The sequence below is a fragment of the Girardinichthys multiradiatus genome, chromosome 2 (assembly GCF_021462225.1).
Source record: "Girardinichthys multiradiatus isolate DD_20200921_A chromosome 2, DD_fGirMul_XY1, whole genome shotgun sequence".
Taxonomy (NCBI): domain Eukaryota; kingdom Metazoa; phylum Chordata; class Actinopteri; order Cyprinodontiformes; family Goodeidae; genus Girardinichthys; species Girardinichthys multiradiatus.
In genome coordinates, this window is record NC_061795.1 from 578,037 (window position 1) to 596,591 (window position 18,555).

General features: G+C 46.4%; 1 protein-coding gene across 1 annotated transcript in view; it reads right to left on the reverse strand.

The window, feature by feature from the left end:
- Nucleotides 1-7,625, reverse strand: part of ppip5k1b (diphosphoinositol pentakisphosphate kinase 1b) — a 54,844-nt gene extending 47,219 nt beyond the window's left edge. Inside the window, exons 1-2 of the mRNA XM_047391074.1 lie at nucleotides 7,452-7,625; nucleotides 1,492-1,983 (exon numbers count right to left, since the gene is read on the reverse strand). Of these exons, the coding sequence (XP_047247030.1) occupies nucleotides 1,492-1,533 (42 nt within the window). The 5' untranslated portion in view covers nucleotides 1,534-1,983; nucleotides 7,452-7,625. The remainder of the gene's footprint in view (nucleotides 1-1,491; nucleotides 1,984-7,451) is intronic.
- Nucleotides 7,626-18,555: the final 10,930 nt, after the last annotated feature.

Sequence of the window (18,555 nt, forward strand, 5' to 3'; positions counted from 1 at the left end):
TCTGATATTTCCAATTGGTTTTAGGATAATTGTAGGTAATGTGAAACGGTTGCTATATTCAACACGACCACTAGATGGCAGGTATTACACATGAATCCTCTAAAGTGGCAAAAAAAACCTTTCAACTCTACCCTTATACATGACTCAAAAGCACAAAACACAAGAACATTACCATCAATCATTTAAATATAAAATTCTGCTCAAACTATGAATGCTAGCGAGTTGCTCCCCATCCTCTTCATGTGAAAACGGAACTGGATGTACTGCACTGCTTCTTTAGAATATAACCACCCTCAGTGTGCGGGATAATACAGAGTATTAAAAAAAATCTTCAAAAAGAGAACAGCATCTAAAAGTGGCATCTTAGTGAAGCCTCCATTTATGGGCCAAAAGGTTATGTTGTAGTGATGCCATGAAAAAGCAGTTTCTTTCCCACCATCACATGTAAACTTGTGGAGTGTGTCAATGGTCATTTTGTTAAAACCATTTAAGAATTTCTTTCCCTAACAAAACGTATTTACATAAAACAAAGGGTTTTGCCATTGTATCCCATGTGTAATAATGTTACAGCCAGTATTACCAGTGATGCTTTTATATTTGTTTTTGAACATTGATGCTACAGCTGCAGCCAATGCGAATGCAGAGATGAGGTGCTTGAAATGTGATGTATTTAACAAGAGAGACTCAACATGACGCTGTATCTGCTTCATAGTGTATACTTCAGTTAAAATAGTTAAGTGTTAAATATGATGCAACATCTGGTAGTGTGTGGGTCCTCTGCAGCAAACTCCTAAGTGGAGTGTGTCACAAGATGTGACCTTTTTTCAGAGGCCAAACATTAAAATACCAAACTCCTCTGTCTCACAGCTTCTGCAGCATGAAGAATAGGCTATGATCAATCATTAACCAAGGAGTTTTTCTTGTGCTAAGCCTGAAAATTGATCCATTCTAAGTGTAACTGGGTGAATGCCCCACTATTTCACTGATCCATCATTTTAAGAGACGTTTGTTGCTGATGTGATTCTGCTACTCTCGTTCCAAAATATCCAAATCATTATGCTGAAAGACAAGTGATGTTTAAGAGTCGATGTGTAAAATTAATACTAACAGCCTTAATATTATCCATCTACTGCTTTGTTCCCAACTCAGGTTTTAGATGTTGTTGTTTGCATTTCTTTCTCAGTTCTCTTTTTTGACCACTCTTTCTTTTGGTTTTGAAAGGCTTCTTTGCTTCCTTTTGCCAGAATATTTTTTTTTAATCCCCAATCTAGTACTGCTAAATGTATGTAGTTCTTCTCAGTATGTTTATGAAGCCGCAAGGTAAGGTCATTCACATTGGGCACCAGTGTAAATTTTTACAGAAACTTTTATAAAACATATTTTAAGTTAAAAAAAAAACCCACTGTAAACATGACAATAAATTCTGAAATATCCTAAAATCCTACTTGCTCATTTATTGCACAAAAATACAGATTTTCTTTTTCTTCTTACCGATTCATTGTCATCGTCCTCCATGTTCTCCTGTCGAAGCATCTAGTTCTTCATACCAGCCTCCATTTGGCCCATGTCTTGCTCATCCTCTTCACAACCAATCACAAAGCGGGGCACGTCTTTGCAAATCCGCCCCCGTTCTTCCGCTGCTCCTGGTCCTTTGCAGGGCTCGGACATCACAACCCCGGGCGAAACATGACTCCTTCAGGAGGAACCTCCTCACCAAGGGTTTACGCTAAAGATGCTAGTGATGGTGTGGGCTAGTTCACCATACAACACGGCAGCTGGTTGACCTGTCCGCGAAGCCAAAAAGGGATCCGCTGGCCTTTCGCTAATGATGACTGACTAAGCACAACACAGGCTGAGGTAGTTGACGAGGTAGAAAACAAGAACTGTTGAGGTAGATAATCAGCACAAAGGTTTTGGAAGGCCAATTCAGCCTAGAAACACCTCCTCCTGTGAGTCAACATTTGCTCACCAAATAGGCTTGTGCTGCAGGGAAAAAAGACAAAAAGAAAGAGAAACTTGTTAAGCAACTAGTTCAACGCAATTCAGCAGAACAAACATTTTAGAAACCAGTGTTGCTACACTTTTTATTTGTGAATTGAATGGCAATTGTGTAAGACCGACAGAAGAACAGAAACCCAGTTCCTCCAGAAACAAGATCAGGAAACTACTAGGGTCTAGAAAACGTTTGCTCCTTTTGATCATAATTCTTACTGGAATAAGAACCAGCCGTCTTAACCTAAACATTTTCAAGTAATGATGGTTTCCATAAGCGATGTCCAATGTCAGTTATCAAGGGATGTTCTCCTGTCTGCTTAAGATGTTCCCCTTATTTATCACATCTTATTTAAATGAATGGGTCACTACCAGGCCTCTGCAGAACTTCATAAAATGCTGAGGAAGTAATCTAGCCATTTGAAACAGCTGTGCTGAAGATGGGACATCTAAAGCATGCGGGTCACTGGTTCTGGAGGAAGAGAACTGGACACCACCAGCAGATTTTCTACCACCTTTGGAAGGTCTCTAAATCTTTTACAATGTTGGGGGTGGATGTGAACCTATACAGGTTTTATATGCTGTTGGAGTCTTGTAAAATATGGTTTCTGGGTTTGTCGGATTACTTTTATCAATTAGAATGGGTTTTTCCTGAAAAACACAAATTAAAAACAACATAATTAGCCATCGATCTAGATCCAAAAGGAATCTACAATAGTTGCCCATTGGGTGCTCAGTGCTCAGACCATACGCTGCACACTGCATCAAGTTGGTCTGCATGACTGTCGTCACAGAAGGAAGCCTCTTCTGAAGATGATACACAAGAAAGTCCACAAACCTTTTGCTGAAGACAAGCAGACTATGGACGTTGATTACTGGAACCATGTCCTGCGGTCTGATGAGACCAAGATAAACTTATTTGGCTTGTCAAGCGCTCGTCAAGATGATGGCAAGCGTGGGAAGCAGTAACCAAATGAAGAGTATAAAGACAAGAGTGGCTTGCCAACAGAAGAAGGTGGTGGGAATGTCATGGTTTGGGACTGCATGAGTGCTGCTGGCTGTGGGGAGCTACAGTTCATTGAGGGAAGGATGAACGCCAACAGGTACTGAGACAAACTGGAGCAGAGCAGGATCACCTCCCTTCAGAAACTTGCTTGAAGGGCAGTTTTCCAACATAACGACCCAGAACAAACCTCCCAAGGTTTTAAGAGAATGTAGCTAGATCTGTATATTTTCCTTTCTTCTGTCTCTCAACTCAACTCCTTAGCTTAGTTGCTGTTGGCCTTATGACAGCCTCTATGACCAGTTCCTAACTTGTCTTTTCAAGAATTTTAGAGGAACATCCAGTTTTTCTTTTTTAATGTCTCTTGTTTTGTAATTATTGATGCCATTGTATCCAAGTAATGCTGTGGCTTTTTTTTTTACTCTTTCTGACTGAGACAACCGAGTCTCCCAGTCTGAACCCAGTTTAGTTAGATGATGCATTTTCCAAAGAGGTCTGCTTGTTGTCTGAATGACGACAATACAGAGTTCTGATGTCTTATTACAACAATTAAACAGAATTCTGGTTCCAAACAAAATACAAGATTAATAAGCTTCTGCTACTATATCTAAAACAAAAGAATATGAAAAATAATCAAAAAGTCCTGAGTGTAAGCACAAGACTTGGAAGATCCGTAAATATACAGTCAAACGAAACAAATGGGCATTGATCCAATAGAATTAAAATAGAAACTGCAAAGCTTTGCTGCCAAATTATATTACACACACTGTGTGCAAGTGATTTTAAATTATGGTTCAGTTTAAGTCTCCCTTTCAAAAATCCAAAGCGTTGAGTATTTCACTGTAAACAATAAGGAAAAATTCCCAGGATACTTATGGTGACCGTGGGAACTGCTACTTGCTATACAATCCTATTCAGTTCAAATAAATTATAATTGTTGTCTTGTTCCCTTGTCACTGAGCCAAAGCCATAATGCTGTAAAAGCTAAATAAGAAGACCTTCAAACACATGGATCCACTTAGATGAAAAACCCACAAACAGCAGACAGGCAGAGCAGAGCAGAGGAAGATGGTAAAAATCCTTTCCATTCACATCCAGTGCATGAAGATTACTTCAGAGGGCCGGCTAAGGATTCTGGGAGCTAAAGAGCAAAAACGCAATCTCCCCATGTTCTGAACTTTCTGCCCAGACAAACCTCATCTGGGTCTCACATGCCACTCTGCCCAACCTTGATACCCAGAAATAACTGTCCTCTACAGGACAGGAACTAGGAGGTGGAGCCCAGTCTGGGGGGGGGGGGGGTGTTGGCTCCCACCGACACTCATAAAATAGCTCATCACTTCTAACCTCTCAGGCGATGACAGACCGCACTAAAGTACAGATCCTTCTGGCAGGACTTGGGGCACTGAACACCAAGAGAGAAAGTCACAGTAAATTACACACCGAAGCCTATTGTGAACACTGAGGCCAAGTGAACTCACACTTAACTAAACCAAACAGATGTACCAGTATATGCTGAAAGTGTAGGCAACACAAGCAGCCAATATACTACCAGAAAATAAAACACACCGTTTACTTCACCTGCATCAGGCAGGGAGCGACTGCTGAAATCTTCGATTTCATTTGCTCGTGCCTCATCATCACTCCCACCCAAACATTTAGGTATACTTTACACATATTAAAAACATAACGGGTAGTTCTGTGGCAGCCCTGGATTCAGGTTTGGAAGGACTGATCATTTATTACTCTAGTGCACGACATACTAATGAAGTAGTGCTGGGTGGTATACGCTATGAAATTTCTGAGTCAATAGTTTCTCCCAACAGGGAGGTCATCCACCTCTGGCGATTGGGTCTGCATGCTGCATGAATTTCAGCTCTTGAAACAAACATTTATAGCAAACATCACACATTAGTAAATACCACTACGCCTGAAGCACCAGAACTTCAGTCCTAAAATAACCTTTCCAGAGATTTTCTGGAGGGGATGCATATGAGAACATGAATGTCTGGCCCCTTAACACTTCCTTTAATATCTCTTGTAGAAACCAGTTTGTCATCTACCGAGATAGAATTACAGAAACATCTGCACATGAGCAGTTCACCATCGACACTGAATGAAGCACGTCTTCCACCAGAGCATTTCTGGCTAAAACGTGTGCCATCTGCTCAGAACGTCTGGTCCTGAAACAAACATCACAAAGAACTAAAGAACACAGCCACTGAAGCACAATGACTTCCGTCCAAAAAACAATTGGACATTCTCCAGAGGAGGGACGTGTTAACACAAATATCTGACTCCATCGCTTTTCCTTAAAACCTTGTGCAAAAATAATCTGCTAAGGTTTATATCTGAAAAATAAATATATAAATATATATATATAAAATAAGTGATCCAACTGTTCACCCATTGTGTAAGCTTCCAGAGCACTTCTGGCAAGCAAATGCTGTCAGGATTGCAAGGTAACTGCAGTATCTTCTATGCATGACTGTCTGTACTGCTGATCACTTTACCCAGGCTTTCTTTTGACCACTTCCCACAACAGGAGGAGATATCCAGCTAAATGTTTCTTTTAGTTAGGTACGTGTGTGAACAATGGTGCTGAAGGTCTGGACTGTCTGTTCTGCAAATTCCTCAGAAGATCAGCAGTGTGAGCACAGCTGAGTATGGTGCTAAAGAGTGCCCTCATGGCCTTGGCGTTACATTGCTTTACTAAAACAAACGACAGAAGACTTTGAAGATCAACTATTAAACTCAATGGAAATATTTTAAAAGCTGTCTGCACATATTTAAAAGCACATTAACATCTCAGTTTGCATGTAAACAACAGAAAAAAGGATCACTCTGTGGCCTCAGGATGAAGTAAATCACAAAATAACTGCTCGTTTTCGCCCAAAATGGATCAATATGAGCTGTGTTCGCAGCTTAATGGGGATGCTATAACATCGTGACACCCGTGACCTCGAGTCATAAACAACAGTGTTTCTTAATGAGATGACAAAAAGAAATAACAAGAAGCCAGAGAGAAAATATTCTAGCTCTCCTCTGCCAGACAGATTGGTCCCTGTGAAAAACAAAAGCCTTTTGAATCACTTATGAATAAATTAGGAGGTTTGATGGACGACATCTCCAGCTGCCACCTGTGAGTCCGTGTCTAGAGACGCTTTAATGTCTTCGTTACAACACGACTCCGGCAAAAAGCTTTTAACCTTTGAGACCGTCTGCCCTGGATCGCCTACGTTGTGCTTATGACTGGGAGGAGCCGCCCATTAGCCCCCATCCCCATCAGTCGAGGACCATAACACTTTGTGGATGGCTGGAGGGTAATTGGGGTTAAGAAATAGAAGCGAAAGCATACTGGGAGCTTATCATGAAAAAGGTTAGTTTTTATCAAAGCCAAAAGCCAAATGTCAGTATTATTTAACTTCTTCTCACCAAAGGTTGTTAATTTATTAAAACAAGTAGTTAATAATTAGATGCAGTAGAAAAGCAAGTGGTCAAACTCCAATATCAATGCAGAACAAAAGATAAGACGCTAGTTATCAGGAGACACCTCCTCCTATATGAATTGAGCTGGTAAAAAAAATACAAAAAATGGTGAAAATGTTTTTAATGGAATCTCTGTTAGGTAAAGTGGAAACAGAGTAGATGTTCTTTTATTTCACTGTCATCAAACCATACAGGATAAAATCTCAGGAGTGTTGCTAAAACTTTTTAAGCTTTTCACCAAGAACTTCATCCTGTTTAAGCCTTTCCGACGTCACAATAAAATGAAGGCCACTTGGGAGGATGTGGACATCAGCATATAATGTAAAGATCTTCTCTGCGTTGCACAAACAGGAAAAACTGGGATGTAAAAATGATAAATACACATATGGTACAATTTTATAACAAGAACCTGTCAATAACCGGAAATATGTTGACACCAGAAAACAGAGAATGAATGGGTGCTTTAATGATATTTGGTCCTAAACTAAAGACAATAGGAAAAATAAAACAACAACATTTTGATCAAAATTATTACAAACAAGTTGAGGTGCATTGAGGACACCATGCTAAGCGCTACCAGGTTGCTTCAATATCAGTAAAATGTTAAAACTTCGCTTTGCTTTGTTCACTTTATGTCTTGATAGAAAGTAACTTAAACCATCTGTTCACTGTCTTTGTAACTAATCGTCTATTTCTATCAGATCCAGACATTACAGATGTTCAGCTGCTTGTTTCAGGTCGTCATTTAAATGGTTTCAAAGCGAAATGAATGAGCTGAAAACCCAAATATAACCAATCAGACCGCGGCCTACTTACTTTCACTTAACTCCCGATAGATAAACTATGGTGCAGAACTGCTAACAGGGTCTTTTCCCTCCTGCACAGTAAATAAAGCCCAGTTTCCTCCCAGGGACCTGAAGCCTTGCCATGAGGGAGCACACAAAGCTTTTAAGCAACAGAGACTCACCGGGCGGAAAAACAACTGTCTGCTCTTCACTTCCTTGTTTCCCCTGACTGAGCAGTCTCCTGCTGCCTCCGTCTTCTATCTCCATAAACTCTCAATAAAGTTGCAGGCGGCTCGCTAAAGTCTGCACCGTCGTTGTTCAGCTGCTGCCGCTGTGAGCTGCTTCTTCCCCTTTCTTTTCTGTTTCTTCCAGGAAAAAGTTTTATGAAAGCAGTGTCGTGCCTGCCATCTAGCGGTCACTTGGCCGCATTACAGGACAGCGCTTAGTGTTGAGTAAAGTGCCTTCCAAAGTACTTCAATTATAAACTTGTTCACAATTTCACTAATTATAACCGACAATAAAAAATATTTTATTGATTTTTTGGGGGGAATTTATCAACACCAAGTAGCACTTAATTTTGAACTGGAAGGAAAATGTAACATCAACATCTGAATAATATAGCATGCTTTTATATTCAGATCCCTAAATAAAATCCAGCAAAACCAACATCTTTCAGAAGTCATTGCATTAGTAAACTGAGTCCAGTTGTGTGTAATTGAATCCCAGAACAAATAGTGCTCTTCTATGAAGAGCTTGGGGGTTCGTAAGAGAACATTAGCGAACAAACACCATCATGAAGACCAAGGAACACCACAGACAAGTGAGGAGGGTTAGGTTATTAGTCATATCCCAAGCTTCCAACATCTCACAGAGCTCTTTTCTGTCCGTCCTCCAAAAACAGAAAGAGTATGGACAAACTGCAAACCGACCAAGACATGACCTTTGAGCTAAACTGACAGGCTTGACTGCTATTTGTGTAAGAGCACCAACACTGGACTTCCACCTCCCAGGAGGACAAAAACCCTCAGCATACAGGAAGAGCTACAATGGAACAGATTAGAGTAGGGGTGTCCAAAGTGCAGTTTGGTGGCCATTTGTGGCTCCTGGACTGAAGTTGTGTGGTTCCGACAACACTTCAAAAATGGTGCATATTTTGCCCACCAGCACAGACGGTTGATGCAAATTAAGGGTTTTTGTTAATTAGAGCAAAGGTTTTACTGACTACTATCTACTTTGGGGAGAGTCAATATTTAAAAAATGAATGTAATACAAAAAATGACTTTACCTTTTTTAAAGCATTCCCCTGATACCCCCTCCTGAATTGTTTATATGGTTGAAAAAACTACTGCAGGGTATATGTTGAAAAATGGAAGGCCTAGGTTGTGTCTGTTTTTACTCGATCTTTTCAGGAAAGGGGGCTAACACAATTAAGAACTATCATTTATTACTTCTCAAATACAGCTAACCCACACTGGGTAGAAACTGAGCTTCACGATTTAAAACTGTCCTTGTCTGTATTTTTATACACTGACATGGCAAAAAAAAACTACAGAAACAAACCCGAAATCCTGTTCTGAAAAGCACAATTAAATGTCCTAAACTTTTTCAAAGTATCGAGATTATTGCCACAATTAAGCCCAGTGTGGGGTAATCAGTTCTTTGATCGAGGAAGGGCAGATGCAACTTTCAAATTATAGGCATCTGTAGGACTAAAAACAATTTGTGGTCTTTTCCATCAGAGTTGGATATATTCAGTGTTCTTTTAGCAAATAGCAATTTAAGTTTAAGCTTCTACAACTGAGACATTTTGTGAAAGCAAATGGTAGTAATCTTAATTTTTTTCAATTCAATTCAGTTTATTTATATAGCGCCAATTCACAACACATGTCGTCTCAAGGTTCTTCACAACAGTCAGGTTCATACATTCCAGTTAATTGTAACCATTGAACAGTTCAGTCAGATTCAGTTATTTATTCAAATTGGATAAAAAGTTTTTCTATCTAAGGAAACCAGCAGATTGCATCCAGTCAGTGACTGGTAGCATTCACTCCTCCTGGATGAGCATGTAGAGACAGTGGACAGTCACTGGTGTTGACTTTGCAGCAATCCCTCATACTGAGCATGCATGTAGCGACAGTGGAGAGGAAAAACTACCTTTTAACAGGAAGAAACCTCCAGCAGAACCAGAACCAGGCTCAGTGTGAGCGGCCATCTGCCACGACCGACTGGAGGTTTGAGAGAACAGAGCAGAGACACAAAGAGAACAAAGAAGCACTGATCCAGGAGTACTTTCTATGGGAAGGAAAAGTAAATGTTAATGGATGTAGCTCCTTTAGTTGTTTCATCTAGAAAGAAAGAACAGATAAACTCTGATCCAGTTTTCAAGGTTAGAGTCTGAAAGAGAGCACATAGAGTTAGTTACAGTAGAAGCTCAGTCTGTAGCCATGTCTAGGAGAGAGAAAGGGTTAAACACTAAAAGACAGGGCCATGTGGATCATCTGTAGAAGGTGAGCATTAAGTTGTTGCCAGCAGAAGCTTGGACGATGCCCCTCTCCAGAAAGGTGTCGCAGGTAGACACAGAGTCAGGCCAGGTGTAGCTTCTAGGAAGAGAAAAGAGAGAACAAAGTTAAAAGCTGAAATAACAGCAAATAATGCAAAATTGGAGAGTAGTGTGAGAATGTAGCGAAGAGGGTGAAAGTGGTCATTATGTCCTCCAGCAGCCTAAGCCTATAGCAGCATAACTACAGAGATAGTTTCAGTTCAGTTTAATTAGTTAAACGGAGCTTATTTACAACAATGTCGTCTCAAGGAACCTCACAAAGGGTCCCACTGATGGTCATTGTTATACTAAAGACCACAACGATTGGGATACCTCCCTCTGTCAGACTGATTATAACCATTGGAAAAGAGAAGGGGTCATACAGGTAGCAGAAATGGAGGGTGTGTTTGCACCTCAACCATAACTGAGCCGGTTTAGGCTCAACCTGACTCCCCCTTACTCCATCCAGCAGGGAGGGAGGAAGGCTCCCTCCCTGATAAACTAAGCCACTCTAACTATAAGCTTTATCAAAAAGGAAAGTTTTAAGCCTAGCCTTAAAAGTAGACAGGGTGTCTGCCTCACGGACTAAAACTGGGAGCTGGTTCCACAGGAGAGGAGCCTGATAACTAAAGGATCTGCCTCCCATTCTACTTCTAGAGACTCTAGGAACCACCAGTAAACCTGCAGTCTGAGAACAAAGTGCTCTGTTAGGAACATATGGACCAATCAGATCTCTGATGTATGATGGAGCTAGATCATTAAGGGCTTTATATGTGAGGAGGAGAATTTTAAATTCTATTCTGGATTTAACAAGGAGCCAATGAAGGGAAGCTAAAATAGGAGAAATATGATCTCTCTTTTTAATTTTCATCAGAACTCTTGCTGCAGCATTTTGAATCAGCTGAAGGCTTTTAACTGCATTTTGTGGACATCCTGATAGTAATGATCCTAGAGGCTATGTTGTCTGGGGCTTAAATGCCCCTGGTAGGGTCTCCCATGGCAAACAGGCTCTAGGTGACGGGTCAGACAAAGAGCGGTTCAAGAACTCCTCATGACGACTACAAAATCGAGGCACGTGATGTCGCCCGGTACGACGGAGCTGGGGTCCCACCCTGGAGCCAGGCCTGGGGTCGGGACGTGTTGGAGAGCACCTGGTGGCTGGGTTGCTCCTCGCGGGACCCGGCCGGGCCAAGCCCGAACAAGAGACGCAAGACCATCCCCCAGTGGGCCCACCACCTGCAGGGGGAACCGTGAGGGACCGGTGCAAAAAGGATGGGGCGGCGGACGAAGGTGGAGACCTCGGCGGCCCGATCCCCGGATGCTTAGGCTGGCTCTAGGGACGTGGAATGTCACCTCGCTGGGGGTCAAGGAGCCTGAGCTGGTGTGGGAGGTCGAGAGATATCGACTAGAAATAGCCGGGCTCGCCTCCACGCACAGCGTGGGCTCTGGAACCTATCTCCTTGAGAGGGGCTGGACTCTCTTCTACTCTGGAGTGGCCCACGGGGAGAGGCGGCAGGCTGGTGTGGGTTTGCTTGTTGCCCCCCAGCTCAGCCGTCTCGTGTTGGGGTTTACCCCAGTGGATGAAAGGGTCGCATCCCTGCGCCTTCGGGTTGGGGAGAGGTCTCTGACTATCATTTCAGCCTACGGGCCAAGTGGTAGTGCAGAGTACCCGGCCTTCTTGGCGTTCCTGTCGGGGGTGCTGGATAGTGCCCCTCCTGGGGACTCCATTATTCTGCTGGGGGACTTCAACGCCCACGTGGGAAACGACAGTGACACCTGGAGAGGCGTGATCGGGAGGAATGGCCTCCTGATCTGAATCCGAGTGGTGTTTTGTTATTGGACTTCTGTGCTAGTCACGGATTGTCCATAATGAACACCATGTTCAAACATAAGGTTGTCCATCAGTGCACTTGCCACCAATGATCGACTTTGTTGTTGTATCATCAGACCTTCGGCCGCATGTTTTGGACACTCGGGTGAAGAGAGGGGCTGAGCTGTCCACTGATCATCACCTGGTGGTGAGTTGGATCCACTGGGGGAGGAGAAAGCCAGACAGACTTGGCAGGCCCAAGCGCATAGGGAGGGTCTGCTGGGAACATCTGGCGGACCCCTTGGCCCGGGATGTATTCAACTCTCAGCTCCGGGAGAGCTTTGACCAGATGCTGAGGGATGTTGGAGACATAGAGTCCGTGTGGACCATGGTCTCCGCATCTATTGTCGATGCTGCTGCCCGTAGCTGCGGCCGTAAGGTCTGCGGTGCCTGTCACGACTGCAATCCCCGAACCCGGTGGTGGACACCAGCAATAAGGGACGCTGTCAAGCTGAAGAAGGAGTCCTATCGGCTGTGGTTGGCTTGTGGGACTCCTGAGGCGGCTGACGGGTACCATGGGGCCAAGCGTGCCGTGGCCCGGACGGTGGCAGAGGCAAAAACTCGGACCTGGGAGGAGTTCGGTGAGGCCATGGAGAAGGACTACCGGTTGGCCCCGAAGCGATTCTGGCAAACCATCCGGCGCCTCAGGAGGGGGAAGCAGTACTTCGCCAACACTGTTTACAGTGGGGGTGGGGAGCTGCTGACCTCGACTGGGGACATTATCGGCCGGTGGAAGGAGTACATCGAGGATCTCCTCAATCCTGCCTTCACGCATTCCCTGGTGGAAACAGAGGCTGGGGACTCGGGGTTGGACTCTTTCATCACCCAGGCTGAAGTCACCGAGGTGGTTAAAAAGCTCCGCGGTGGCAGGGCTTCGGGGTTGGATGAGATCCGCCCTGAGTACCTCAAGTCTTTGGATGTTGTGGGCTGTCATGGTTGACACGCCTCTTCAACATTGCGTGGAGGATGGGGACAGTACCTTTGGATTGGCAGACTGGGGTGGTGGTCCCCCTACATAAGAAGGGTGACCAGAGGGTGTGTTCCAACTACAGGGGGATCACACTCCTCAGCCTCCCTGGTAAGGCCTACGCCAGGGTATTGGAGAGGAGAGTCCGGCCGATGGTCGAACCCCGGCTTCAGGAGGAGCAGTGTGGTTTTCGTCCCGGCCGTGGAACACTGGACCAGCTCTATACGCTCTACAGGGTATTCGAGGGTTCATGGGAGTTTGCCCAACCGGTCCACATGTGTTTTGTGGACCTGGAGAAAGCATTCGACTGTGTCCCTCGTGATGCCCTGTGGGGGTGCTCCAGCAGTACGGAGTCAGGGGCCCTTTACTAGGGGCCATTCGGTCCCTGTACGAGCGGAGCAGGAGTTTGGTCCGCATTGCCGGCACTAAGTCGGACCTGTTCCCGGTGCATGATGGACTCCGGCAGGGCTGCCCTTTGTCATCGGTCCTGTTCATAACTTTTATGGACAGGATTTCTAGGTGCAGCCAAGGGCTGGAGGGGGTCTGGTTTGGTGACCAGAGGATTTCGTCTCATCTTTTTGCAGATAACGTGATCCTGCTGACCCCGCTAGCCAAGACCTACAGCATGCACTGTGGCGGTTCGCAGCCGAGTGTGAAGCGGCTGGGATGAAGATCAGCTCCTCCAAGTCCGAGGCCATGGTTCTCAACCGGAAAAGGGTGGCTTGTCCTCTTCAGGTTGGAGGGGAGTTCCTGCCTCAAGTGGAGGAGTTTAAGTATCTCGGGGTCTTGTTAACGAGTCAGGGAAGAATGGAGCGGGAGATCGACAGACGGATCGGTGCGGCTGCCACAGTAATGGGGGCGCTGTGCCGGTCCGTTGTGGTGAAGAGAGAGCTGAGCCAAAAAGCAAAGCTCTCGATTTACCGGTCGGTCTACGTTCCTACCCTCACCTATGGCCATGAACTTTGGGTCATGACCGAAAGAACGAGATCCCGGATACAAGCGGTTGAAATGAGCTTCCTCCGTAGGGTGGCCGGGCACTCCCTTAGAGATAGGGTGAGGAGCTCGGCCATCTGGGAGGGGCTCGGAGTAGAGCTGCTGCTCCTCCACATCGAGAGGAGCCAGTTGAGGTGGCTCGGGCATCTATACCGGATGCCTCCTGGACGCCTTCCTCGGGAGGTGTTCCAGGCACATCCCACCAGGAGGAGGCCCTGGGGACGGCCCAGGACACGCTGGAGGTACTATGTCTCTCGGCTGGCCTGGGAACGCCTTGGGCTCCCCCCGGAGGAGCTGGAGGAAGTGTCTGGGGAGAGGGACATCTGGACGTCTCTGCTGAGTCTGCTGCCCCCGTGACCCGGTCCCGGATAAAGCGGAAGACGACGAGTACGAGTACTGATAGTAAAGAATTACAATAGTCCAGCCTTGAAGTAACAAATGCATGGACTAGTTTTTCAGCGTCACTCCTGGACAGGATATTTCTAATTTTGGCAATGTTCTGGATATGAAAGAAGGAAATCCTAGAAACCTGTTTAATATGGGATTGAAATGACATGTCCTGGTCAAAGTTAACACCAAGGTTTTAATAAGCCTCCCCTTGCATTACTGGAACAATTGATGATTAAAAATAAATTGGGAAAGGGTACTGTATCACATTTTTATAATCTACTGCACTCTAATACATCAGAGAACTCAAGAGATAGACTTATGTCCTGGAATGGGGAACTGCCATCATCCATAATGCAGCAAGACTGGGAAAGAGCCTGTGTCACAGTCTGTTGGTCAACTTGCCTGCTACTAATGTTCTCTCACCCCTAAGAGGCGCTGGAGCTGCAGACCGGAGTTTTGACAGATGTACGTCGTTGCTTCCTCAGCTGGAGGACTATATGAGGGTGGTTCGCTGGCTTTTCTACGCCTGAGTGTTTTGCCTACCGTGGTAGTGTTTACCTGGCCAGCATCTTCTGAATTCTGGAAGCTCCACTTGTTTTTTTGAGCCTTGATTAACTATCTGTCTCTTCTCTTCGTCATAGGCTGTTCACACCAAGCTGGGTTTTCCCCTCCTGAACTCACCTCCCGTCAAGATTGGAATCTGCTGCATCTGGCAGCTGCCCTTGCGAATCCTCCAGCTGAAAGCGCAACCAGTCCACCCACCTTGCTACCTGGAACATCAGAGCGCTCCAACCGTTTCCATGCAGGCTCACACCCCAGACTTGAACCGGCTCTTTCCCCATGGCAGATCGATGACCTCCTGAAAAGTGAGCATAGATCTTTACTTGAATTATCCAATCTGTTCCTCCGCTCACCTCTGTTCTTCTTTTACAGCCTGACTCCTGATCACTCTGCTCACCTCGTTCCTGAGATTGAAAAGAAATAAAAACTTTAAATGTACTCTTCTCTGTCTGAGTGTCCTCTGCATGTGGGTCAAGTCGGCCTTAAAAACTATGACAAAACACTCAGGCCAGCCGGATCCTGTAGAGGCACTCCAGAGAACCGCTTCCGAGCACGGTCATCTTATCCAGGCTCATGGTTCGACCGTCCGCTCTCTCCTCGACCAACAGCGGCAGGTTAGTCAGCAGTTGGAACAGCTCACAGCCTTAATGCAGCACAGGAGGTGCCTCACCGCCGGAGGGCGGTGAGGCACCTCCTGAGTCCCAGCAACTTCCTCATAGTCGGGAAGTAGTTTGCCCTAGCCCGGAAAAGTTTTCTGGAGAAGTTGGTAGCTGCCGGGGGTTTCTCTTACAGTGTGCCCTCGTCTTTAATAGGTCTCCACAGTCATTTCCCCATGACGATGTGAGAATTTTCTATGTGTTGGGCCTGCTCACCGGCAGAGTGCTGCGGTGGGATGAGGTTAGGTTTTCAAATCACAATAGTTTTGGCTGTTCCTATGACGAGTTCATTAAAGAATTTAGGTTGACGTTTGACATTGACATGGACCGATCTAGTGTGGCTCGCCGTTTGCGAGCGTTAAAGCAGCACGGCCGACCGCTGACAGAGTTCACTATCGATTTCTGCACGCTGGCAGTTGCGTCGGGTTGGAACTCCAGCGCGCTAAAATCTACCTTTTTCCAGACTCTAGATGAGAGTTTGAAAAATGAGCTCACCCTTCTGGAGGAGCCCGAGGAACTAGATGATTACATAAATCTGGCCATCCGCCTGGACAACCTGATGAGGGAGAGGAAGCGGACCCACTTTGAGCGGTCCACCGCTAGACCGCATCTCGTCTCTCCTCCATTGCCTCTGTCCCAGCCGGTGCAACCCCCGAGCCAGTCTGAGCCCGAGCCGAGGTTTTGCCTATCCCATGCCGGGTTCTGGCATTGGATGGCCAGACTCTCCATTGTATTACACACAGAACTGAACCTGTAGAATTAGTGTTATCAGGGAATCACAGAGAACGCGTTACATTATTTGTTTTTCCCATTTCCCAGGCCTCGTTAGTCCTGGGTTTCCCGTGGCTATAGAACCACAATCCTCACCTGAATTGGATTGCATCGACTATAGGGGGCTTAACGCCATTACAGTTCAAAAAAGGTACCCATTACCTCTTCTCTCAGCGGCTTTTGAGCCTGTTCATGGGGCGATTATCTTTACCAAGCTCGACCTTAGAAACGCATATCATTTAGTTAGGATCCGCCGGGGGGATGAGTAGAAGACGGCGTTCAAGACACCTCTCGGGCACTTTGAATATTTGGTGATGCCGTTTGGATTGTGCAACGCACCTGCAGTTTTTCAGACTCTTGTAAATGACGTCTTAAGAGATTTTTTGGATGTATTTGTTTTTGTATATCTGGACGACATCTTGATTTTTTCCAGAACTGTTGAAGAGCACCGCCATCATGTACGCTTGGTCCTGCAGCGCCTCCTGGAAAACCAACTATTCGTTAAGGCGGAGAAGTGCCACTTCCACCAAACTTTCATCAGCTTTTTAGGTTTTATCCTTGAAGGTGGGCAGGTTCGCGCTGATCCAGACAAGGTGAAGGCTGTGGAGAACTGGCCAACCCCAACCACTTGAAAGCAGTTGCAGCGCTTTTTGGGGTTTGCTAATTTCTATAGGAGGTTTATCCAGAACTACAGCCGCATCGCCAGCCCTCTGACAGCATTAACATTCATCAGAGTACCCTTCACCTGGTCTCCCGAAGCTGAAGCAGCTTTCAGCCTGCTGAAGAACAAGTTCGCTCAAGCGCTGGTGCTCATTCATCCTGATCCTGGAGTGCAATTCACCTTGGAAGTGGATGCTTCTGACACTGGGGTGGGAGCGGTGCTCTCCCAGCGTCAGAGCCAGGATGGCAAGCTTCACCCCTGTGCCTTTTTCTCCCGTCGCCTGGGGCCTGCAGAGAGGAATTATGATGTTGGGGACAAGGAGCTGCTGGCCATTAAACTCGCCTTGGAGGAGTGGCGGCATTGACTGGAGAGGTCTGAGTTGCCTGTGCTGGTTTGGACCGATCATAAGAACCTGTCATATATCCAGTCAGCCAAATGTTTAAATCCCCGTCAGTCACGTTGGTCTCTTTTTTTTTCTCCTCGATTTAAGCTGTTAATTTCTTACAGACCTGGCACTAAGAACGATAAGCCCGATGCTCTGTCTCGGCAATTCACTTCTGACGACTCTGAGAAAAAGGCAGCACCCATACTGCCCCCATGCTGCACCGTAGGAGCCATAACTTGGGAGATAGAGGACTGCGTGCGACAGGCCCTCCTTGCTGACCCGGGCCCGGGGACCGGTCCGCCTAACCGCATGTTCGTTCCGGCAGCAGTTCGGGGCCGGTTGATTGCCTGGTTCCACTCTTCAAGAATTGCCATTCACCCAGGGGCCAGTTGAACTATCGCAGCTGTTGCCAGGCGATTCTGGTGGCCCACACTGCATCGTGATGTCAGAGAATTTGTATCTGCCTGCCCAGTATGTGCACGGAACAAGACGTCGAGCCAACCACCCGCAGGCCTCCTGCAACCGCTTGCTGTACCTCTCCGCCCTTGGTCCCACATTGCAGTAGACTTTGTCACAGGATTACCATCTTCTCGCGGAATGACAGCCATTATGACTATTGTGGACAGGTTTTCTAAAGCCTATCATCTGATTCCTCTTAGGAGATTGCCATCAGGCCTCCGGACTGCACAGCTCTTGGTAAAACATGTATTCCGGCTCCATGGAATACCCCAGGACATACTGTCAGATCGGGGACCCCAGTTCACCGCCCGGCTCTGGAAGGAGTTCTGCACGGCTCTGGTGGCGAAGGTTTCTCTGACTTCCGGTTTCCACCCTCAAACCAACGGGCAGGTAGAGAGGCTCAACCAAGAGCTGGAGGTGGCGCTCCATTGTGTTGCATCCTCCGACCCCGTCAAGTGGAGCACCCACCTGTCTTGGGTTGAGTACTCGCATAACTCGCACGTCTCAGCAGCAACTGGATTTACCCCGTTTGAGGTCTCCCTGGGTTATCAACCGCCCCAGTTTCCGTCCGATGAGAGGGAAATCACGGTGACGTCTGCGCGTCGACACATCCGCAGGAACAAGCGCATCTGGACCGCAGCTACAAAGGCGTTGCATCGGACAACAGCTCAGAACAAGTGTTACGCCAACAGGCGCCGCGTCTCGGCCCCGACCTACCATCCGGGTCAGCAGGTGTGGCTCTCCACACAGGACGTCCCTCTCAAGTCCCTCTCCTGAAAACTATCTCCCAGGTTCATCGGTCCTTACTCTATCGAGTCCCTGGTTGGGCCTGCCTCAGTTCGACTTCGTTTGCCTGCCAGTTTCCGGATTCATCCGGTTTTTCACGTCTCCCAAATTAAGCCGGTCCAGACCAGCACACTTTGCCCCCCAGCTGTGCCTCCGCCAGTGCCCCGGGACTTCCGGAGCCACCCAGCCTATTTGGTCCGCCGGATTGTGGCCTCCCGTCGACGGGTCCGAGGATGGCAGTACCTCGT